This window comes from Archocentrus centrarchus, unplaced genomic scaffold (genome assembly GCF_007364275.1).
Source record: "Archocentrus centrarchus isolate MPI-CPG fArcCen1 unplaced genomic scaffold, fArcCen1 scaffold_26_ctg1, whole genome shotgun sequence".
Classification (NCBI taxonomy): domain Eukaryota; kingdom Metazoa; phylum Chordata; class Actinopteri; order Cichliformes; family Cichlidae; genus Archocentrus; species Archocentrus centrarchus.
In genome coordinates this window covers 2,666,245-2,690,614 of record NW_022060256.1, presented here as the reverse complement: position 1 = coordinate 2,690,614, position 24,370 = coordinate 2,666,245, and the positions used below count along the sequence as shown (strand labels likewise).

At 42.9% G+C, this 24,370-nt stretch overlaps 1 protein-coding gene across 2 annotated transcripts in view; it reads left to right on the top strand.

Annotated features, from left to right (window-relative positions):
• The first annotated feature begins 7,058 nt into the window (after positions 1-7,058).
• Positions 7,059-24,370, top strand: part of LOC115776074 (formin-binding protein 1-like) — a 54,569-nt gene continuing 37,257 nt past the window's right edge. For both annotated transcript variants that reach the window (XM_030723690.1, XM_030723689.1), the window contains exons 1-4: positions 7,059-7,319; positions 9,323-9,438; positions 15,254-15,304; positions 16,571-16,718. In XM_030723690.1, the coding sequence (XP_030579550.1) occupies positions 7,290-7,319; positions 9,323-9,438; positions 15,254-15,304; positions 16,571-16,718 (345 nt within the window). In that variant the 5' untranslated portion in view covers positions 7,059-7,289. The remainder of the gene's footprint in view (positions 7,320-9,322; positions 9,439-15,253; positions 15,305-16,570; positions 16,719-24,370) is intronic.

Genomic DNA, 24,370 nt, shown 5'->3' with positions numbered 1-24,370 from the left:
TTTCAATAATGTTTAATTACATTTTAGACATTGAGGGCCTTGGGGGGGCAGTGTGGATGGGCGCTGTTATTCAGTGCTCATATTACATCTGTCCCTCCAATTTTAATAGCACCATAGCTTTCACACAGTCATAAACATTCTTCTCATTACATACACTCACATCACCCCCCCACACGTTGGCTGGGAGGAGGGGGTGGGCAGGTCTTCTCACACCCCAGTTTCTTTCTTTTAGAAGATATTCCATGGCCTCAGACTTAGAGGTGCTGATTCTCATGCCAGCGTCTTCATACTCAGCTGTGAACCATTTCAATGCGAGCTAGAGGCCACCACCTGATGAAGCCAACAGGACTGCATCATCTGCAAAACGCAGAGATGAGATTCTGAGGCCACCAAGGCGGAAGCCGTCCACCACTTGGCTACGCCTAGAAATTCTGTCCATAAAAATTATGAATAGAATCAGTGACAAAGGGCAGCCCTGACACAGTCCAGCACCCACAGGAAACGAGTCTGACTTATTGCCATTAATATGGACCAAACTGTTGCTGCGGTGGTACAAGGACTGAATGGCCCACAACAACAGGCCAGACACCCTGTACTCCTGTACCCTGTGCTCCAACCCCCACAGGATACCCTGAGGGATATGGTAGAAAGCCTTCTTTAAGTACACAAAACACATGTAGACCAAATGGGCAAACTCCCACGCAAACTTGCATATCTTCGAGAGGATGAAGAGCTGGTCCAGTGTTCCGTGACCAGGTCAAAAACCGCATTGTTCTTCTTGAATCCGAGGTTTGACTAACAGACAGACCCTCCTTTCCAGCACCTTGGCATAGCCCTTACCAGGGAGACTGAGGAGTGTGATCCCCCGATAGCTGGAGCACACCCTCCGGCCTCCCTTCTTAAAGATGGGGACCACCACCCCAGTCTGCCAATGCAGTGGCACTACCCCACATGATGTTGCAAAGGCATGTCAACTGTTAGGATCTGTTTTCCAATCCTACTTTAAGAAACTTTACTTTATTTAAAACTTCCAATTTAGTGATCCCACCCAGGTTTGTTGATGGTGAAAAGAAACACAGATCATGCAAATACTCATGTCATAATATAAACATTTATTCAAGCATTAATTAACAGAATATATGACATAAAACATATTTAATCAGATATCTGAGAGACCGGATGAGACCTTACCTCCCCGTCCCTCTGCCCCATCCAGTCTAACCTTCTCACCGTCAGTCCTCTGCTTATATGCCCCATCCTCCACTTCTTCTAAAGAATTTACCCTTTGACCTTTTTTACAATTCCTACACTGGTTTCTATGACAACACACCTAAGGAATGACCAGCCTGCACCCTAAGAAAGAAAACCTCTATTCCAGACCACTCATAAGTAGGGATGCGCCGATCTGATATTCAGTATCGGTATCGGTCCGATACTGGCCTAAATTACTGGATCGGATATCGGAAAGAAATAAAAAAATGTAATCTGATACATTAAATAACGTTTCGCTCACATTAGCTGCATTACAGGGCTCAGTCGTCTTCTTCTTCTTGTGGGTTTGCGGTTGACCAAACCAGCTTAGAGCTGCATTACCGCCACCTACTGGAATGGAGTGGGGGATCAGGAGTTAGAAAACAACCCCCTCAGATCCTCCGTCGCTGCGACGGATTCCCTTTGACACTGAGCGATCATCGCTGACATGTTTTTCCGCCTCCACCGCTCTCTGCCTTGTTTGTGTGTTGTGCTCACTGTGCTGAGAATCAGCTGTTATTTTTTTTCTCTACTTCAGCTCCCGGACATACTGCTAGCGAGTGCAGCTATTAGCACTAGTGACCGTCCGGTAGCGGAAGAACCCCTTCCCCGTCAAAATATTTTTGATACTTTAATCCCTGATTTGTGACTAAATATAGACCTGCAGTAGAAACGTATTTAGGAGAATGCTTGTAAATATAAAGCATTACAAGATTGCGCTCACGCAGCCCCCAGTTTTTCATGTGAACACTGATGATGCAACAGCAGCAGTCAGCTGATTTACGTGCAGTCTGTCTGCACAAGCGGAAAGAGGCGGAGCCTGTGAGCTCAGATGGAGCAGAAGGAAATGTTTTTCTATTGTCCAAAAGAAGCCTTTTTGTCCCTCCATTAAACCTTTACTGGGAAACAGCTGGAGGTCCTTCATCAACCACCTGATCAGTAAGTGAAGAAAAGAGAACTTTGTAGCTGCTCCATCCACCCTGTTTGTTTCACACAGGGAAAAACTGCAGTACGGAAGTTAAAATATGCAGATGAACTGTTAATATGAAAAAAGTATTTCTTATCCAGTTACTTGGGTAATCAATATAAATAGAATAAGCAATTGCTAAAATAATCGATAGTTGCAGCCCTAATGAAATTTGCAACATGCCATAAGCATCACCTTCTCACACAGAAGCAACAGGATTCAGGTGATAGTTATTGTTGTAAGTAAAGTTTATTTATATAGCGTTTTTCACAGACAGAAAAGCACTGTACAATAATTAAAACACAATATCACCCCCCACCCCCAGAAAACACTATGTTAAAAACATAACATTACCATATTAAAAGAAAAAGAATAAAAATAAAGTCAGAAACCAGAAAGCCTGGTTAAACAGAAAAGTTTTCAACTATTTTTTTAAATGATGCCACAGAGTCAGCTAAATGGAGCTGGAGTGGTAAACAGTTCCAGAGCTTTGGTGCCACTGCCTAAAAAGCTCTGCCCACCCTGGTCCTTAGTCTTGGATGTGGAAAAACTAAAAGACTTTGATTTTGTTGTGTGAGAGACTGTTGACTTCTTTTATTTTATTTTTTTATGTTTTTAAATGCCTGGATCAATTTTAAATATCGGATTTATATCGGTATCGGCCGGTATCCAAATGTAAAATATCGGTATCTGTATCGGACATAAAAAAGTGGTATCGTGCCATCCCTACTCATAAGTATATACTGCTAAATGAAAATAATACTAACAAATATAAATCATACAAATAATTGCTAGCAAATGTAACTAATACACATAATGCTAAATAGTTTATCTCCCCACACAACCAAGACAGGCTTACAACATCAAGAGCCTTCAGAAACTCAGGCTGAATCTCATCCACCCCAGGGGCCCTGCCACCAAGGAGCTGTTCAACCACCTCAAGACATAGCTTTTTCATTTGGCCTTTGACTAATAGGAGCTAGTGTTTTATTTTGTTTTTATTTTACTTATTTATTTTTTAGGATAAACTGTGTATTTTATTGTTTTTATTTATTTATTTTATTCTATTTATTTATACATTTATTTATTTTTAATTACCTTTTTTAATTTTATCTTGTCCTGATATGTTTTATGTACAGCACTTTGGTCAGTGGTTACTGTTTTTAAAGTGCTTTATAAATAAACTTGGCTTGGCTCAGTGACCTCACCCCCAGTGTTGGCGAGTCATCCCCAGACTCTGCTTCCACTACAGAAGGCGTGTCAGTGGGATCAAGGAGGTCCTTGAAGTATTCCTTCCATTACCTGACTATAGCCTCAGTTGAAGTCAGCAGGTCCCCACCCGCACTATAGACCATGTGAGTAGAGCACCGCTTTCCCCTCCTGAGTCACCTGATGGTTTGCCAGAATCGCTTTGAAGCCATCTGAAAATCTTTTTCCATAGCCTCACCGAACTCCTCCCGCACCCAAGTGTTTGCTTCAGCCACTGCCCGAGCCATGTTCCGCTTGGCCTGCCACTACCCGTCAGCTGCCTCTGGAGTGCCACAGTCTAACCAAGCCTGATAGGACTCCTTTTTTGGCTAGATGGCTACCTTCACACCACGGCTGTGGCCTGGGGGTGGCTTGGGCCTCTTTGGCATGTGGGGGGGCTCTGCCGGGTGTCGGGCGGTTGGGGCCTTGGGGGCTGTGGGCTCGGCTTGTGCTGGGGTTGCCGGCCTGCAGGGTGGGGGTGGGGGGGCTGCTCGTCACCTCTGGCTCTCTGGACTCTTGCCCTTTGACCGTGGGGGCTCCGTCTGTGGTCTTCCTCCTTCCGCCTCTGGGGTGTGTACGCGGTTGCCATCAGGATGTGTGGCCTCAGGTCTTCTGAGCTCCTGGGCTGTGGATGGCCTGGGTCCCCTGAGTCCTTCCCTATTGGCCTCTGGATCGCGGGGGCATGGTTGCAGTTTCTTGCCCTCATTATTGAGTAAATTGCATGACAGAGGTGCGTACACACACATTACTGCAAACAATAAAATTGCGTGTGTGTATATGTATGTGCGTGTGTGTGTGCGCGTGTGTGTGTATGGATGTGTGAGTATATCAATGTTTCTTTGATTTTTTTTTTTCCTTTCTTCCTTTTGTCGCCCCCCCCCCCTTGTTCTTGCCCCTTCCTTGTTTCCTGTCAGACTTGGCATAAATAACTAAATAAAAAGATAAATAAATAAAAATACAAACATTAACAAGAATAGCCTATGGAAAACTTATATAGCTGTTCTTGTAAAAGCAAATATGTTTGGTACATCAGTGCATTCGGCTCATCATTCCGATTGCGAAAAATGCCAGACATGACAGGCTTAAAAAAAAAACAAAAAAACAGAAAGTTCATGAACTAGTCCCAGCTGAGGACCCAAAGATGCAAGTAAATGACATGAAAGAGAACCAGCCCCAGGTGCACGTACATCATTGTTTGTTGTGATGTCATCAGATCACTCAGTCTGAAGGGTGATAATGATGGTGTTGTGATGATGTCATCATCAGTTGTCCTCCTGCTGAGCTCCATGCTCAGTTGCTGCTACAGAGCCAGAAGAGCAGGGAGGCTGGACACAAGATGGTGGCTGACCAGCGGAAGAGGAACGTGTGCAGGTGAGACAGAGGTCAGGTGACCAGGGTTGGATTTTTTTTTTTTTTAATCAATGGAAAGTGAAAATAAAATTGCTGTTCACTGATACAAAATCAATTAATTGAACTGTAGTCATCATCTGCTGCCATCTGACAGGTGAGGAGGTGTCTCACTGAAGATGAGGAGGAAGAGCAGCAGGCATACAGATGGACACTGAATGAGTACTGTGTTTATTTTGTCACATTGATGTGAGGTGAAGACGTCATCCTGTCACCATGGCAGCCAGAAAAGTTGGTTTAGTTTAAGACTTTTACTTTGAAAGAGTGATTTCCTGTACATTTGGTATAATGATGATGATGATGAAGATAATTTATTTTTAAAGTGAAATAAGTTTCAGTTTTATTTTGTAGCTCAGATTTTACTTCCTATTTGTGAACTGCAAGATGTCAAAGTGACAGGAAATAAAAATAAATGTTTGTATGTTTATTTATTTATTTATTTTTAAGAGGTTTGTCTCTTTACATGAGGAGTCAGAGAGATGAGTCAGGACAATGCTCACTGTCAGCATGTGATTGGTGTAGAGTCCTCAGGGTTTGAGGCGGAGCCAAACACTGTGGTCTAAATGTCTGAAAGCAAAGATGTTTCAAACCATTTAAATCTGATCTGAGATGTTCTCTTTAGACTCTGAGCTTAGTTTGAGTCTTTGAAATGATCATTGGATGGGTTTTAAGAGTCAAACTTGCTGAGGAAGACTTCTAACTTCCTCAAGCCTCTGTAGCCAAGGAGATTGAATCTTTTAAATAAAGAAAGGCACTCAGTGCTTCCTTTAGTACCTCCTTTAGCAGAAGAGACACTGGAGCATCCTCTATGAGAGGAGATAATTCCATCCCATAATTTAGACAGTCCATGAAAACCATCATAACTAACAATGCGCCTTAGATCGTGGAAATGTTCATTAGAAGTGTGTTCTCCTTTTCCAAAACCTGCTGATAGGTTTGAACCCACAGGAGTAAAATCTGATTCTTCTTGTGGTGTGAACTCCTTAAATCCACATTAGGATTTAATTACACAGAGCTGAATTACTCAGACCATGTCTGAAACATCAGTGTTTCAGACATGGTCTGTGTAATTCAGTTGCATCAGTGATGTCTGCTGTTGTGTTGCAGCCTTTAGGATTATCATGGATTCATTTTTACTTTGGGTCAGCTGAGATCATTGATGGATGGGAGGAATTTTATTTGATCACAGAAATCCAAATGAGGAGGTTGAGGAAAAGAGCTCCTCTGTATCAGCTCCAATCTCATTGTACATCCTGTGTAATGACAATAAAGGCATTCTATTCTATTCTCTGCAACAGAAGCATAGAAGAAAATCAGCTATGTGCTCATCTTCCTTAAAACTCTAGGCTTTGTAATGAAGTGATGTTTTTCTCATGTTTGAGCTGCTGAAATGAGCCAGTAAGAACACACTGAGGTGAAGTAAGATAGAGGTAAGCGTTTTTGCAGTCCACCTGCTGGGTGCTGAAGTTCAAACACAGCAAGTGTCTTAGAGCAGGAGGATTCTCTGAGCTCTAAACTTCTCGTTATGTGCTCATAAATTCTCCTTCCCCTCATGTTTTCCACCGAGGTCCAAGAGATGGAGGCGTTAGGATGTCAAAGGTCATTTTCGGACTATTCAATCAAGACACAAAACTGAAACAATCATGGCTGCATTGACCCCTCACCCTCTGTTTGCAGTCAGCTGTCTCCCTCCAGTGGTTTATCTGGGTATTACTGTGGGTGAGTGTTAAATCACTTTATCTTTCTCATATTACAGAAGCTGTCACATACCTTACTGTGTTCATGTTTAGTGTGTTTGTGCAGCTGATCGCAGCCCACTCAAACCTGTACCTTCCCCATCCAATCAAAAGTAAAAATGATTGTTTTTTTCTGTCCAGCCAATGAAAACCCAGCATGTGACACGTGTGATTATTTTCAGACGGTTTCTGTTTAAACAAATTTTTTTATTGATTAAGAATGAAGAGAAAAGAAGGTAATGCAGACATGACGTCATGAAACTCACAGGAAGTCCGATGGTTCATTTTATTTTGTTTTGAGAGTAGAGCGCCCCCTGCTGGTTGGCAAACATCTACATCAGCTCTGTGACGTCACCTGCAGGTAATATCGTCACGCTCTGCTTTGAGTGTGCAAAGAGGTAGGGCGGAGCTACGACTACGCATGCTCACTACTCTCACGATCAGCATCTCCTCGCTGATGACAAAGGGTCCTCCAGGGGACGCGCCGCGCGTGACTGCGTCCTCTGCTGGTACTGCTGCAGACACAGTCAGTCATACAGGTGGAGGTGAGACGGACGTACGGGGTGTGTGTGTGTGTGTCGGTGTGTTGGAGGATGCGAGCGGAGGGCTGCAGTAGTTCGTGGTGATCGTCGGTAACGAGAGGAGGAGGGGCGCGAGGAAGAGGAGAAATAAAAAGAGCCATGAGCTGCAACTGGGGAACCGAACTGTGGGTACGTTCACCTGCTTGCACCTGAGAACTCCTAACCGGTGTCCTGTAACCAGCATCCGGTAACTTGCCGGTAACCGTGTGTGTGTGTGTGTGTGTGTGTGTGTGTGTGTGTGTGTGTGTGTGTGTGTGTGTTTGCGGCCTCGTGCTCCTGTCTGCTCTGCCATAGCAACACGGTGAGTGACGACAGCGGCGCGCTGCATCGTCCATGATGCTGCAGCGCGCGATCCTGAGAGGGCCGACCCCCTACGCAAACACACACGCGCACTGGCGCGCACACCCACACAAACACGCACACAGATACACACACACACACACACACACACATAATAGATGTGAATCAGATAAAACCTATAGAACTATTTGTGTGTATGGTTGAAGTGAGCTCAGGTTCTGATCCAGGAGCAGCTGAAACTGAGCTTAACCCTGAGATGAAACTCCAGAAAGAGTCAGTTACCGTGGTAACAGACTGTTCCCTCTGAATCCCAAGATTCAGTCAATAAATGATGTCAAACAACATTTTAAATGTTCAGAGTCTGAAAAATCATCTAAGTCAGTCTGAGCAGGTCGACCAGAATTAGATCCACCCAAAGGAATCATAGGCTCCAGAACTGATCAGCAAGCCAGATCCACTCGCACAGCAGGACAGATCCAAATCAGATCAGGCTCACCAATTCAGACTGGATCAGGTCCACATTCACTTTCTGGCTCTTCTCATTCTGATCCATTCAGAACGGCTTATCCTGTTCCCCCTCGATCTGCGTTCCTGATTTCAAACATCTCATCATCTCAAAATGATCCTGAAATGTGTCCGATGTGTTTGAGCAGCACTGTAACAGCTGACATGTTTCTGCTGACATCATTCATTTCTGACCTCTGACCTTTAACAGGAACTCAGAGAGCCATCTATCAGTGATGCTGACATTAGAACATGAGAAATGCTCACAGTGGAACATGAAAGCAGAGTTTATCCAGTAATGGCAGAAATAATGAAATCCTGGATAAAGTGAGGCTTTTTCAGCCCATCAGGACATTCAGAGTTACTGAATCATTATTGAAAAATGAAATGCTCATAAACTGCTGCACAGACAGTTTTTACTGGATCAAACTGACCTGGAGTCTGCTGCTATCTCAGTCTTTGATATCAGTGTCCATCAGTAAACAAAGTCTGAGCCATCCTGTCCTGTCAGCTCACTGATGAATCATTCAATTTAACATCAAATTCAGCTTTATCCAATCAGAGTCCAGCTGCTGAATGACGACCACAAAAAGAATCAATTTTATTCAGTTTGAGACAATGACAGAGCAACTGAGCTGCTTAAAAAGACTCCCTCCCATCCTGTCTCTAAGATCAGGATCACAGTGTTCTTGTATCCTGGTATCCGAGCTCCACTGATGATGGCTTTCTGTCATTAAATCAGGGTGAACATACTCAGAGCTGATTGAACGAACTCTGATCAGCTTTTCTGGAACAGCAAGCTCAGTTTGTTAAAGCTGCTTCCTGGAATCGGGTCCACTGCGCCACTCCCGCGGGAGTGGCGCAGTGGACACCACTTAGGGCACACCACTTGTTGTTAATTGTTCTGTGGTTCAGGTGTGTGTCAGAGGTTATGCTGACATCAGTCTGCTGTTCCAGGATCAGTTTCATAATCTCCCGCGGGAGTGGCACAGTGGGTAGGCGCTTGCCTTGCAGCCGGAAGGTTGTAGGTTCGAGCCCCTGTCCCTGCGCTGCGTGGTGTCCTTGGGCAAGACACTTAACGGTAGCGCCGGTCTCTGGCTGCATGACCGCAGATGCTCGTCTCTGGATGAGTGATCTGGAACCATCATTTCGTTGTGTGCCTTGTGCGCACAATGACAATGAGTTGAATCTAACATCTAATGTGTGTTTGTTTCTTTGTTAGTTTCTGCAGCCTGTGAGGCCAAACTTAGGGTACACCACTTGCTGTTAATTGTTCTGTGGTTCAGGTGTGTGTCAGAGGTTATGCTGATATCAATCTGCTGTTCCAGGATCAGTTTGATAATCTGGAGAAACACACAAGCTGGGGGATCGACTTCCTGGAGAGATACACAAAGTTTGTTAAAGAGCGCGCTGACATTGAGCTGAGCTACGCCAAACAGATCAGGTACACTGCACACCCAGCTTTTTAAAAATTATATTATTTTATTTATGATTATATAAATAACATACACACATAACATAAACATGTTAACATAAGGTATAAAAATTGCCTGTTAAACTCCAGTCCCCTGTCACCCACCCCGTCCAAAGAAGAGAAAAAAAAATTCAGTGCATAGCATAAAAATAGGAACTAAATGTTTAGAACAAGAGATGCATGTAAATCATCTTCAATCTTGCTAAGCAATGGAATGTAATTCTATTTATACAGGTTTTTAAGGTTACTATCGACAGTTATTCCAAGGTATTTTAAACCATTTGTTAACCATCTAAAGGGATTAGTCAGTTGGAATGTGGAATAATCAAAATTTGTTAGTGGAATTAATTTTATATCCTGATCTTGTCAAATGGCTTCAGCTAAGGGTTGCTAAAGCAAAGAGCCTTGGAGACAGGGGACATCCCTGTCGACTTGATCTACCTAAGGGGAATATGGATGAAATCAGAATCAGAATCAGAATCAGAATACTTTATTGATCCCAAAGGGAAATTACTATTGTTACAGCTGCAACCGTTTCATTTAAACAAGTAAACCTAAAACATAATAACATACACTAAAGGCATAAAAGTATAAAGACTAAAGAGATATTTTGACTATATACACATCTAAATCTATACACATATGAAAATTGTGAGTGCAAAAATTTTTAAATAGGTGTCATTATATATATATGCACAGTCCTTTTTTGTACAATGTACAATGTATATAGTGTATGTACAATGTATATGGAAATTTAAACAATTTTATGTGCAATTGAATACTGATAAGTGAATGACACTGATGAACCACAATGTCACCTATTAAGGGAGGAGTTATAGAGTCTGATGGCCACAGGTAGAAATGACCTCCTGTGGCGCTCTGTGGTGCATTTTGGTGGGATGAGTCTTGCACTGAATGTGCTCCTGTGTCCCATCACTGTGTTGTAGAGTGGGTGGGAGCCATTGTTCATAATGGCCTGCAGCTTAGACAGCATCCTCCTCTCCGACACTGCCATAAGCGAATCCAGCTCCACTCCCACCACATCACTGGCTTTGTGGATCAGTTTATTGAGTCTGTTGGCGTCTGCCGCCCTCAGTCTGCTGCCCCAGCATGCAACAGCATAGAGGATGGCACTCGCCACCACAGACTCATAGAAGATCCTGAGCATAGTCCGGCAGATGTTGAAGGACCTCAGGCGTCTCAGAAAATAGAGGCGACTTTGGCCCTTCCTGTATAGGGCATCAGTGTTCTTAGCCCAGTCCAGTTTGTTGTCAATGTGTACTCCCAGATATTTGTAGTCCTCAACGGTGTCCACACTGACCCCGTTGAGTGTGGACACCGTTGAGGACTACAAATATCTGGGAGTACACATTGACAACAAACTGGACTGGGCTAAGAACACTGATCTAAGAAACACTGGGCTAAGAAATCTGTCCATTGGTACTAACTTTTGCCTGGGGTTTATACTAGAGAGTTTTAACCCAATTAATAAAGAATGGGCCAAAGCCAAATTTGGCTAATACTTTAAATAAATAGGGCCATTCTAGCCTATCAAAAGCTTTTTCAGCATCTAAGGCCACTGTTATACTGGGTTCCACTTCGGATTTTGTTAAATGAATGATATTAAAAAGTCTACATGAACTGTAGGCCGAAGAGTGGTTTTAAATAAATCCACTCTGATCTGAGTTTATTAACCAGGGTAGGTATTGATCGAGTCTATTAGCCAAAACTTTGGAGATCAGTTTATAATAAGTATTTAACAAAGAAATTGGATGATATGAAGAACATTTTAATGGATCTCTATTCTTTTTGTAGATCACAGTAATTATGGCAGCATAAAATGAGTCAGGGAGAGTTTGAGTCCTGGAGGCTAGATTAATAACATCCATAAGAAGTGGCAAAAGTAGATCCTTAAATTCCTTGTAAAATTCAGGAGGAAACCCATCCTCTCCTGGTGATTTGTTAACCTGCAATGAGCCCAAGGCTTTCTCAATTTCCTTTTGTGTGAAAGGAATTTCAAGACATTTTTGGTCATCTTATTCAAGTTCAGGCAATTCAACCCCAGACAAAAAGACATCAATTTAACTCAGGTCATTTGGTGGTTCTGATGAATATAAATGTGTATAAAACTCTTTAAAAGTGTCATTTATCTCGTTTGGATTATAATATACAGAACCTGTTTTTGTTTGTATTGAGTTAATTGTTCTGGAGCTTTCTTCTTTTTTGAGTTGCCAGGACAGAATTCTGTGTGCTTTTTCACACAGTTTGTAATATCTTTGTTTAGATCTCAAGATGTTTTTTTTCAGTTTTATAAGTACACAATGTGTTATATTTTAGCTTTTTATTAATGAGTGTTTGATGTATATCGTTAGACTTTGATTGTTGGAACTCGTTTTCTAATTTCAGAATATCTATTTCTAAGTCTTCTAATTCTGCATTGTATTTCTTTTTATACCTTTTGCATAGGCAATGATTTATCCTAAGCTTTAAGTGTATCCTATAAAATAAAAATGTTAGGAGAAGAAACACAGTTTGTTTCACAGAATAATTTAATTTGATCTCTTATAAATTTACAGAAATCTGGTTTTTGAAGGAAAGTAGGGTTTAGACACCATCTATATACATTGTTAACTCTATCTGGCATATAAATTGAAAGAATTGAAGGTGAATGGTCTGATAATATCCTGGACAAGTATTCAGATTCTACTGCTCTATGAATTACCTGTGTCAATAATAGAAAAAAATCAGTCCATGTAAATGAATTATGGCGACCTGAGTAAAAGGAATAATCCCGCACCTGAGGGTGCATTAGTCTCCATACCTCTGTTAAATTAAGTTCTTTCATAAAGTCTATAGTACTTTTTGCTGCCTTGGTTTTAGATACCGATGAGGTGGACTTATCTAAAAGTGGATCCAGGCAGAAATTGAAATAACCTCCTATAAGAATATTATGCTGTCCTCCTTACACCTTCAGAAATATATCCTGGATAAATGAATCATCATCATCATAATTGGGGGCATATAAATTTAAGAGAGTCCAAGGTTATGAATAAATCTGGCAGTTTACTACAATATATCTCCCCGATGCATCAACAATGATCTCACCAATCGTTACAAGGGTATTCTTATTTATTAAAATTGCCACTCCTCTTGCTTTAGAATTAAAGGATGATGATATTACATGTCCTACCCAATCCCTCTTCAGTTTCTCATGCTCCAGAGGTGTCAAATGGGTCTCTTGTCTGAAAGCAATATCTATTTTTAACTTTTTTAAATGAGTTAAGACTCTTCCATTTGACCGGCCCATTTAAACCATTCACAATAAAGCTTACAAATTTTACTATTCTATTCATCAACAATGTGTCTTTTTAAGAAAAGCAGCAGTCTCCATAATGGGAAAATAATACATGGTGCACTGACACACAAACACACAAAAACAACCAACAAACAAAAAAGGTAAGTGCCTACTCTTAACATTAAACATTCAGCACCATCTAACCCATCATGCTGGGATGCACATGTTGCACCTATTAAATTAACCATAACACCATTCTAGCCATCCAGGGTTCTATTAGAAATCTATATAATTGTAGGGGTAATGAAAATACTGCAAATGAACAACATACCCCTTTACAAAAGCAAAACTGCCGTAATATAAACTTAGTCAACTTTGTCTGAAATCCGCCTCGGTCATGTGAAAGATAAATGTAAACATTAGTGTGGATACTGTCATAATTTACCTAATCCATGTAGCTTTTTATCAGAACAATAGACAGTACAACACCAGTGCTCTTACTAACTGAAGCCGATTATCTGATTTTCCTCTGATCAATCAGTCACCTGAAGAGTCATTTAGGAAGACCGCAGCTTCCTTCAGTGTTTTGAAGAGTCTCCTTTTCCCGTTGGGAAGCGTAATCCTCAGGGTTGCAGGATGAAGTAGAGCAATCGGGATCTCCCTAGTGTTACGCACTGGTCTAGGGGCTAGAGCGTAACACCAAAAGTTGGACAGGCAGCCCCCTTGCCTCAGTCCCAAAAGCACCACAAACCACAAGTGGGTCAGACAGCACAATGTAACAGTTTATTGAATGTGCGAGAACATAAACTCCGGGGTGGGCCAAGGCCCAAACAACAAACAAAACCAGCTAACCCAGGGGGAAGAAACTAACTAAACCCTACCCAAAAACAAACAAATGACAAATGACAGTTGCTACTCCTTACTCCCTAACCAGAAAACAGGAAAAAAGGTCACCAAAAGAAAACGGTAGCTCACCCCTTCCACCTTGCACCTGAAACACATGGAAAATGAACACAACACTCTGCACTGTAAATGGGTGGATGAGGCAAGGTCTGACACACAATATGCTCAGCTCGGGCCGCCCTCCTGGGTGCCGGCTGCAACGAGCCTTTGAGCTGTCAGCTGGCTATCAGCTGGTACCCGGAGCCAATGGCCCGTCGCCAGATGAAGTGCCAAACCCTCAGGACGTCCAATCGCCAGCGAAGGAGGCAGGGCCGCCGAGAACATCCACCTCCTGCGGAAACAGACACTTGAAACACAGACATGTACACAAACAGTTACACACACAACTGACATTTCGGCCAGGGCCGTAACACTAGAATGAAGCTCTTTATTCACTTGATCGTAATCCTTCCTCCGCTTCACCAAGGTGGAACTTAGGTCCGGGATAAACATTACCGATTTTGAGGCGATGCGAAGGATTTTATCCCAGTCCTGAAATTTGAGCAGCCGAATCAGAACGGGCTGTGGCTTCTGGTTGGCAAGCGGCCGGGGTGTTGGGGTGCGATGTGCTTGTTCAATTATCAATGGCTCCCTGAAGTGCTCTGATCCGAGGGTAGCTGGTATCCAGTTGACAAAAAAATTGACAGGACCATTTCCCTCGCAGTCCTCTCGTAGATTAATAAGATGGATATTATTACGTCAGCTATAGTTCTCCAGCTGGTTAATTTTTTTCCTTTAGGAATTCATTCTCCTCCATTATGCTAACGCGTTCCTCGGCTTCAATGATATAGAAGTTTAATCCATCCAGCATGGTTTTAAGTCCCGAAATGGATTGTTCTGCTGTTTTTGAATCAATCTTGTTAGATAGCGCCTCGTTGCCATTTCTGATTTCCTAGAGGAGAATATGTAGATCCCCGCTGCTCATGCGAACTTGAGCTGTGGACACCATCATGCCGGCTTCCTCGTGGATACCTTTGGAGACCCTCTCGGCATTCTGCAAATTCCATTTTTGAGTATAGGGTTTGTTCCTAGATCTCAAGTCCATATTACAGTGTACTGACCAAGTTTTAAATTGAATTAAGTGGATTTAGTCGTATTAAAACGGGTTTGTTCACAGAGCCCCTGGACACACATCTCTCTAGCTTTGTCGCATACAGGACACGCCCCCTTGCACACCCAGCTTCACACACAGAAGCAACATCTGTAACATCTGGAATATCTCAAATTTGTGCCTCATTTTTAGTAAAGTCAGACTGTGAGGAGGTGAAGAGAGAGACAACTCTTCAAACTCCTGCAAATGCAAAAGTTTTCTGCTATGATCAATAATTCAGTTTATCATCAGTACCTGGATTTACTGACACCTGTAGTGCTGATGTAACCTTAATGTGCTGTAGTAGCCCTCAGGTGTATGTGGGAAACACTTTCACTGTCTCATTACAGTAAAACCTGAAAAGCAAAAAGTCTGCCTGTCTCTACCTGTCTGTCTGTCCAGCTCTAACCTGTCTGTGTCTCTAAACTGTCTGCTTGTCTCTACCTGTCTATCTGCAGGAGTCTGTCAAAGAAGTACCACCCTAAGAGAAACAGAGAAGATGAGAGCAGGTGAGTCAGCAGTCTTTACCTGTGTTTCAGGTGTTTTTGGGGACAGAGCCACCATGTACACCCCTGTACATTAATATAGTATAGTTTGTATAATTTTTTTACCTCCATTGTATCTATTTATTGTGCGTATTAAGCTGCTGGATGCCCTAATTTCCTTCAGGATAAATAAAGTATCTATCTATCTATGTTTCATTCATTAACAGACACTGTTGTTTTAAATCTTACATTGTTTACAATGTTACATTGTTACATGATTTCATTTATTAAGGAAAAAAGGGTAAAAAAAATAAGGCTTTTTATATTTACTTAGGTTATCTTTGTCTAATATTAAAATTTGTTTGATGAATGTTAGCATGACAAATATGAAAAACTAAGAAATTAGGAAGGGGGAAACTAATTTTTCACAGCACTGTTTACACAGATCACACTGCTTACTCAGTGAAAATCAAACAAGTCCGATTTTTTCTAGTAGACTCCCAAAATCTACAACAGACACCAGGTGTTTAAGAGTACAGTTGAATAAATATTAACACCACATAATTTCATGATTTCTGGAGACAGCTTAAGCATCAGTCTTCTGCATCTCTATGAACAGCATCAACAAGCTGGTCCACATGTTTCTGTTCACAGTGAAAAGTCTGTCACTTTCCCGTATGTGTTCTGGAAGTATTGTTCCATTGATGTGGGCTGTGTGGTCCCTGGAGAACTGCAGTGAGCTTGGTCCATACTGCTGGCAGGAAGTTGGACTCAGTCCCAGTGGGTGTTAAACTCTCTGGGATTCTGTTTGGAACTTAATAGATAGAATTTTTAGACCCTTGGCCAAGGGGTGTAGATTTTGGTGGTCTCAGGAGCTCATCTCTGCTTTTTGCAGATGATGTTGGTGTCACCAGTCTGTGACCTCCATTTCACACTAGGGCAGTTCGTAGCTGAGTATGAAGCAGTCAGAATAAGACTGAGCACCTCCAAGTCTGAGGAAATGGTTCTCAGTCAGAAAAGGGTGGAGCTATTACTCTGTATCAGGTATGTGTTGCTGCCCTGAGCGGAGGAGTTTAAGTATCTCAAGGTCTTGTTCATCTGTGAAGGCAGAAGGGTGGTGTGCTTATCTGTTGTAGTGAAAAGAGAGCAGAGCATGAAGCATAGATCTACATTCCTGCCCTAATTTATGGCCACGAGCTCTGGGTGGTGACTGAAAGATTGAGCTTGTGGATATATATTGTGTTTCCTCTGAAGGGTGTCTGAGCTCAGCTTTCCATCTGGTTGTTTCAGGTACAGCTGGTGTTTGGCATTTGCAGCGACCCTCCAGCAGCTGAACGAACTTTCCGTTCAGAGAGAAGATCTCGCTGAAAACATGAACACACAGATCGTCTGTGAGCTGACGCGATACACTCAGGAGCTGAAGGCTGAGAGGAAGTCTGTGAGTTCGCACACACACACACACACACACACACACACACACACACACACATACACACAGGTCACATGTTCTGCTGGTCATAAGCATTCAAGAAGTGAACAAACAGCTGCCAGCCAATCAGAATAGCTTCAGTGCCTATAAATAATTTCTTATATCTCATAAAATACAACAAAAAGTAAGTGGGTCACTGACACACACACACACACACACACTCCAGTGTTCAGAGCTTCTAGGTGGAAGTAATGTGGAAACTGAAGACTGTGTGTGTACTTGTGTTTCGGTGTGTACATATTGATGGTCATGTGACCTGCGTTTGTAATTTCCATCAGAACATTAAAAGTAACTAAAATAAACTAACTAAAATGTATTTCTATAGATCTTTTAAGTTCAATTCAATTTTATTTATATAGCGCCAAATCACAACATCAGTCACCTCACTTGGTCTTTATATTGTAGGTAAAGACCCTACAATAATACAGAGAAAACACAACAGTCAAAACGACCCCCTGTGAGCAGCACTTGGTGACAGTGGGAAGGAAAAACTCCCTTTAACAGGAAGAAACCTCCATCAGAACCAGGCTCAGGGAGGGGCAGTCATCTGCTGTGAGGGGGCTGAGGGGAGACAGACAGGACAAAAGACATGCTGTGGAAGAGAGACAGAGATTAATAATAACTAATGATTGAATGCAGAGTGGGGTATAAATAGAGTAAAAGGAGAAATACTCAGTATTTCTCTACTGAGTATACACTGAGTATACTCTATGCTCTACAGCAGGGGTCGCAAACTTAAATGACCTGGTGGCCACTGCTGGGGGCCCTCTCAGTGGAGGGCCACTGTTTGTGTTTATATATAAAATATATATATATATACACACAGTGATGTCAGTAACGCGTTACTCTAATCTGACTACTTTTTTTCGGTAACGAGTAATTTAGAATAGAATAGAATAGAACTTTGTCATTATACATACAACGAAATTAATCATTATACAACAAATTATATAACGACATTCCATCATAATATAATGAAATTGCGTTCGGAACAACCATCCAGAGAAGAACAGACAAGACTAACATAGGGGAGATGGGTGTCTTTTTTCACTGGCGCCGCCGCTACAATCAGTCCCCAGAAAAAGGAAACAAACACACATCATGGGGTAGTTAGGTTAAAAAAAAAGATGAGCACCATACCAGGGTCCAAAAAACCCACCTTAGCAAAGCATATTTGCACATTTAAAGCCAGGATAGCAATATGGTGGGTAAGGGCGGGGGCAGGAGGGGATGCAGACAGAGACGAGAGGGTCAGGGCATTGCGGAGCCAGATGCCAGCTCCTAGCCAAAACGGTTCGCTGATAGTGATGGAAGTTCATCAGTGGCCGTGGTACACCAGATCGAGCTTCACAAATCACAGAGGGGGCAGAGGGGAAGAGCGACCATCACACATTGTCCTGGAGAGATATGATTACCAGCTCAAGGCCGGCTAGGGAGCCGAATTCCTGATAATGCAGATGTTGTTTTGGAACAGGCTGCTTGTTTTTTTCCAACAGCCTTCAGTCTCACTGGGGAACCCATTCAGTAATCCAATAATCCAGCTTGATTAGTTACCGTCCTCACCGTGCAGAACCGAACCTTATCTCCAGATCGAACCCCTCTCACCTGCAAGCACGTTCTTACGGCTCAGGTCCACCAGGCTTTGAGTCTGAGTCTGTACGACTCTGCACAGCCCATCCATCTGGGTCTGCAGCCTCGGCAGATGTTGAACTGCTGTCCAGATTTTCTTAATTTCCCGGGAAATCAGGTATCCTCCGAGCCCAAACAGAAGAGATACCGTTACCAAATAGCCGAATATGTAGACGTCTTCCACGTCCTCGACCTCCAAACCTGAGGGCACACAGGTCTCCACGAGCTCCAAGAATCAATGACGTATCCAATGGGGTCTGTTCCACTAGGACACGCAGGCTCCCCTTTCCCCGATCTCATAGTGGAGAAAATTCGATCAATGGTGTTCAGGGCCCAGTTTGCCGGATCCATGATGCTCTTAATCTTATTCTTATTTGGTCAGTGTGTAAGAGAAGCTCTTACAGCAAGCAGCAAGCAGGAGAGATGGGGAGGGCAGGGAGAGAGATAGAATGCGACCGTCTCTGTCAGAGAGCAGGAGGGAAGGAGATTAAAGTTACTTATCCAAGTCACTGTGCATTACTATTTTTGTCATTTTCCTCAGTACAAAGATATATTTTTGCTTTCTTCTTGCCAGGGTTATAATAGTTTTGGATTTTACATTATCGTTTAGTTTTAATTAGTTTTCAGAGTGATTTTACTCGTTTTTATTAGTTTTTATTTTTGATTTATTGCTTAGTTTTAGTTTAGTTTCGTTAGTTTCAGTATTAGTTTTAGTTTTTCATACTTTGTCAGGTGCAAGATTCAAGGTACAAGAGTAACTCCTGTGTAATAAAAACTCAACAAAAGATACCATAAAGAAATATATTCAACAACCAACTGTTCACAAGACAAAAGCACTACATGTTGAATGTGTGTAATATTAAGGACACACATGAACATCAACAGGGAGAAACAAAGAAAAACATGAACTCCAAACTCAATAAGTTCTACAATAAATTCCTAATAAAGTTCAGCCTCACTGCAGCAGATTAACAACAGCTTCTGTTTTGGAGCTAGCTTGGTTAGATGCTGCATATGTGGCCGACCTCATGTCGCATTTCTGCTTGTGTAGCTGGATTGTGTGTGTTCATTACCTTACGGTCGTGTACTGGTGTTTTATATGCAGTGCCGGCTGGGACTTCTTTTGGTCCTCGCTCTTTGTGCTCAGTTTTTTGGCTGCAAACATATTTGTCCCTGTTTTTTCACTTTCTTCATTCTCTCGCGTCCATTCCAACAGTTTTAGCTGTCTCCCTCCAGGAATTTGCTGACATTTGTGAGTCCTTGTATTGATTGTTCCAGATTATTATTCTCTCACTGATAAAGTGGCCGAAAACGCACAAGGACGGAACAGATTCGTCACAATGTTGCGGCTGCGTGGCAGCAACGAGTAGTCATATTTCTCCGGAGGTGAACGCCAGATTAAGTCGGTTCAGAGCGGTTTCCGAAGCTGCCTTGTGTGCGCTTCTCAGCTGGACTTTGATGTTGGTGTTTTTTCCTCACTGAGATGTGTTCCATACATTTTTCATCCTTCACAACAAGACGCTCTTCTATCTGTATTATTGGACTTAAAGAAACTCCAAATGGGACTCTGCCGCTGTCTCGGCAGACCGCTGCCATTACTTTTCGGACCAGGGCGGTGAACGCACGCACGCACACAGCTGCCCGACGGCGCTCCCAGCTTAAACTCTGAGAGCGGAAAATGATCAATCCGCAAGGCTTTTAAATAAAATGACAAACAAGAAAAGGAAGGTCATTTATCTATAATTTTAGTTAGTTTTAGTTACTTTTTTTAACTCACAATTCAGTTTTAATTAGTTATCGTTTTTTCCTTTTAATTTTAGTTTTTATTTATTTCAGTTAACGACAATGTTTTTTCAATTTCAGTTTTCGTTATTTCGTTCGTTTTCGTTAACTATAATATCCCTGCTTCTTGCGTCTCGGGGAGTGACGTCTGGCAGATGCGACAATTCAGCATGAGGACAATAACAGCACAGTGACACAAATGTAAACAATGGAGGGAGGAGAGAGTTGCGTGTTTTCTAGATGAAATACAGGAACTATTGTGAGTTTGTGTCAGCTAAAGATGACAATGTCAAGGTTAGTTGTGCACTCTGGCCACTTTGAGGATAATGGAGGAGCCACAGTGTCTGCTGACCGGGGGTGGGCTAACAACCTGAATCTGTTTTTCAATAGATTTGACTCTGGGTCGTTGACCACCTCCCCCACCCCTCAGCTCCCATCTGCCCCCCTCTGTATGCTGACCCCCCCCTCTCTCCTGGTGTAGTGCTATCAATGCCTGCACTCTCCTCACCCTCACCCACAGTGGAGCCAGCCCCATCACCCACCCCAACCCAGCCTCACATCCACCTCACAGCTGATCAAGTGAGAAGTCAGCTCAGGAAGACAAAGATCAGGAAGGCAGCGGGTCCGGATGGAATTAGCTCCAGACTGCTCAGGGACTGTGCAGACCAGCTCTGTCAATTCAATTCAATTCAATTTTATTTATATAGTGCCAAATCACAACAAACTGTCGCCTCAAGGCGCTTTGTATTGTGGGTAAAGACCCTACAATAATACAGAGAAAACCCAACAGTCAAAACGACCCCCTATGAGCAGCACTTGGCGACAGTGGAAAGGAAAAACTCCCTTTTAACAGGAAGAAACCTCCAGCAGAACCAGGCTCAGGGAGGGGCAGTCATCTGCCGCGACCGGTTGGGCTGAGGGGAGAGAAAGACATGCTGTGGAAGAGAGCCAGAGATTAATATCAATTAATGATTAAATGCAGAGTGGAGTATAAACAAAGTAAATAAGGTGAATGAGAAGAAACAGTGCATTATGTGAACCCCCCAGCAGACTAGGCCTATAGCAGCATAACTAAGGGATGGTTCAGGGTCACCTGATCCAGCCCTAACTATAAGCTTTATCATAAAGGAAAGTTTTAAGCCTAATATTAAAAATAGAGAGGGTGTCTGTCTCCTGAATCCAAGCTGGAAGCTGGTTCCACAGAAGAGGCGCCTGAAAGCTGAAGGCTCTGCCTCCCATTCTACTCTTAAGTATCCTAGGAACCACAAGTAAGCCAGCAGTCTGAGAGCGAAGTGCTCTGTTGGGGTGATATGGTACTATGAGGTCTTTGAGATAAGATGGTGCCTGATTATTCAGACCTTGTATGTGAGGAGAAGAATTTTAAATTCTATTCTAGATTTAACAGGGAGCCAATGAAGAGAAGCCAATATGGGAGAAATATGCTCTCTCTTTCTAGTCCCTGTCAGTACTCTAGCTGCAGCATTTTGGATCAGCTGAAGGCTTTTCAGGGAGCTTTTAGGACAGCCTGATAATAATGAATTACAATAGTCCAGCCTAGAAGTAAAAAATGCATGAATGAGCTTTTCAGCATCACTCTGAGAAAGGATGTTTCTAATTTTAGAAATATTGCGCAAATGCAAAAAAGCGGTCCTACATATTTGTTTAATATGTGCATTGAAGGACATATCCTGGTCAAAAATGACTCCAAGATTTCTCACAGTGTTACTGGAGGCCAAAGTAATGCCATCCAGAGTAAGTATCTGGTTAGACACCATGTTTCTAAGATTTGTGGGGCCGAGAACAAGAATTTCAGTTTTATCTGAATTTAGAAGCACGAAATTAGAGGTCATCCAGGCCTTAATATCTTTAAGACATTCCTGCAGTTTGACTAATTGATGTGTGTCATCTGGCTTCATTGATAGGTAAAGCTGAGTATCATCTGCATAACTATGAAAATTGATGCAGTGCTTTCTAATAATACTGCCTAAGGGAAGCATGTATAATGTAAATAGAATTGGTCCTAGCACAGAACCCTGCGGAACTCCATAATTAACCTTAGTGTGTGAAGAAGACTCCCCATTTATATGAACAAATTGGAGTCTATGAGATAGGTCAGGTGGTCCTGCACATCTTCAACCTGAGTCTGAATCTGGAGAGGGTTCCTGAACTGTGGAAGACTTCCTGCATAGTTCCAGTGCACATCCCAGGGAGTCCAACCACTACAGACCTTTGGCCCTGACTTCTCACCTGATGAAGACCATGGAGAGGCTCATCCTGCACCACCTCCGCCCACTGGTGAGCTCAGTGCTGGACCCCCTGCAGTTCGCCTACCAGCCCGGCTTCGGGGTGGACGATGACGTCATCTACCTGCTGCACAGATCCCTCTCTCACCTAGAGCAGGCAGGGAACACTGTGAGGGTCATGTTCTTTGACTTCTCCAGTGCTTTCAACACCATCCAGCCTGCACTGTTGAGAGGGAAGCTGGAGGGAGCCGGAGTGGATAGGCAGCTGATGGCATGGACCATCAACTACCTCACCAACAGACCACAGTATGTGAGGTGCCATGACTGTGTGTCTGATGTGGTAGTCTGCAGCACGGGGGCGCCACAGGGCACGGTCCTGTCACCCTTTCTGTTCAGTCTGTACACCTGAGACTTCAGGTACTACTCAGATCACTGCCACCTACAAAAGTTTTCAGATGATACGGCCATCATCGGATGTTTATTAGATGGGAACGACAAGGAATGCAGGGGGGTCATCAGTGACTTTGTCGGCTGGTGTGAGAACAGTGCACTCCAAATCAACGCCAGCAAGATGAAGGAGATGATCATAGACTTCAGGAGGAAGCCACCCCGTACAGCACCAATGAACATCCAGGGAAAGGACATCGAGACAGTGGTCTCTTACAAGTACCTGGGTGTTCACCTCAACAACAAGCTGGAATAGACTACAAACACAGATGTCCTGTATAAGAAGGGCCAGAGTCGACTACACCTGCTGAGGAGACTGAGGACCTACGGTGTCTGCAGGACTCTGTTAAAGACCTTTTATGACTCAGTGGTAGCATCTGCCCTTTTTTATGCAGTGGCCTTCTGGGGGGGTGGATGCACCGAAAGGGACCGGAGCAGGATCGACAAACTGGTGCGGGAGTCTAGCTCTGTGCTGGGATGTCCTCTGGAGTCTGTGATGGTGGTGGGTGAGAGGAAGATGTTAGCAAAGCTGACATCCATTATGGACATGTGTCTTGAAGGCAGAAGTTCTTCCAAGTCAAAGACAAGGAAACAGGACCACTGTATATGAGGCTAGGGTCATTGTAAACAAGTCAGAGAACTACATCCCCCATGGCAGCGAGAATACTTCGTCAAACTGCTTTTCTAGCTTGCTAAGAGTTTTCCGACTGCAGATATTATTGATTTACAAAGGAAAAACTATATATACAGTTCCAAACAAAAGTCTGGACACACTCAACCATTCATATGTGAGTCTGCTCAAACTTTTGACTGGCACTGCATATTGGAATCTATAGTGCGATTAAATATTAATTTAAAAATCAGGACTTTCTGAGTCCAGCGATGCCTCACCTGTAAATAGCCAGCCACACTACAGTTTAGCCTACCAGCTAATGCTGTTTACTTTAGATATTAGTATTTATCTAAATCTGACATCCCGATATAACCAGAGTAGATAAATAACTTTACCTGATATAAAATGGGCGCTTCAAATGCGAGCATTTCTCATTGTGTCCGCAGTCCAATTTTTATCAATACATTTGATGGCTTGCAACCACAGACGCCTCCGTTTTCTCTCAAACGACCGTGATCCCGTGGGGTTTTGGTACAACTTCAGTCCACTTTTGGTAGAGGAGAAATTGTGACAGCCAAACACACAACAGCCAGACATTTTGATGCTGATATTGCTTTTAAATCATGTTTAAACGCTGTGCAGTCTCCTTGTTCTTATTAATTTGAATGGAGTAGCAGTTCACTTCCATTTCCAAAATGCGCGCCCATCCTTTGATGACGTAGGCTGTAAAAGGGTCTATGAAGAGAAGCTAGGGATGCGCCAATCCGATATTCAGTATCGGTATCGGTCCGATCCTGGCCTAAATTACTGGATTGGATATCGGACAGCAATAAAAAATGCAATCCGATCCGATCTGACCTACATTAGCTGCATTACAGTGCTCCGTC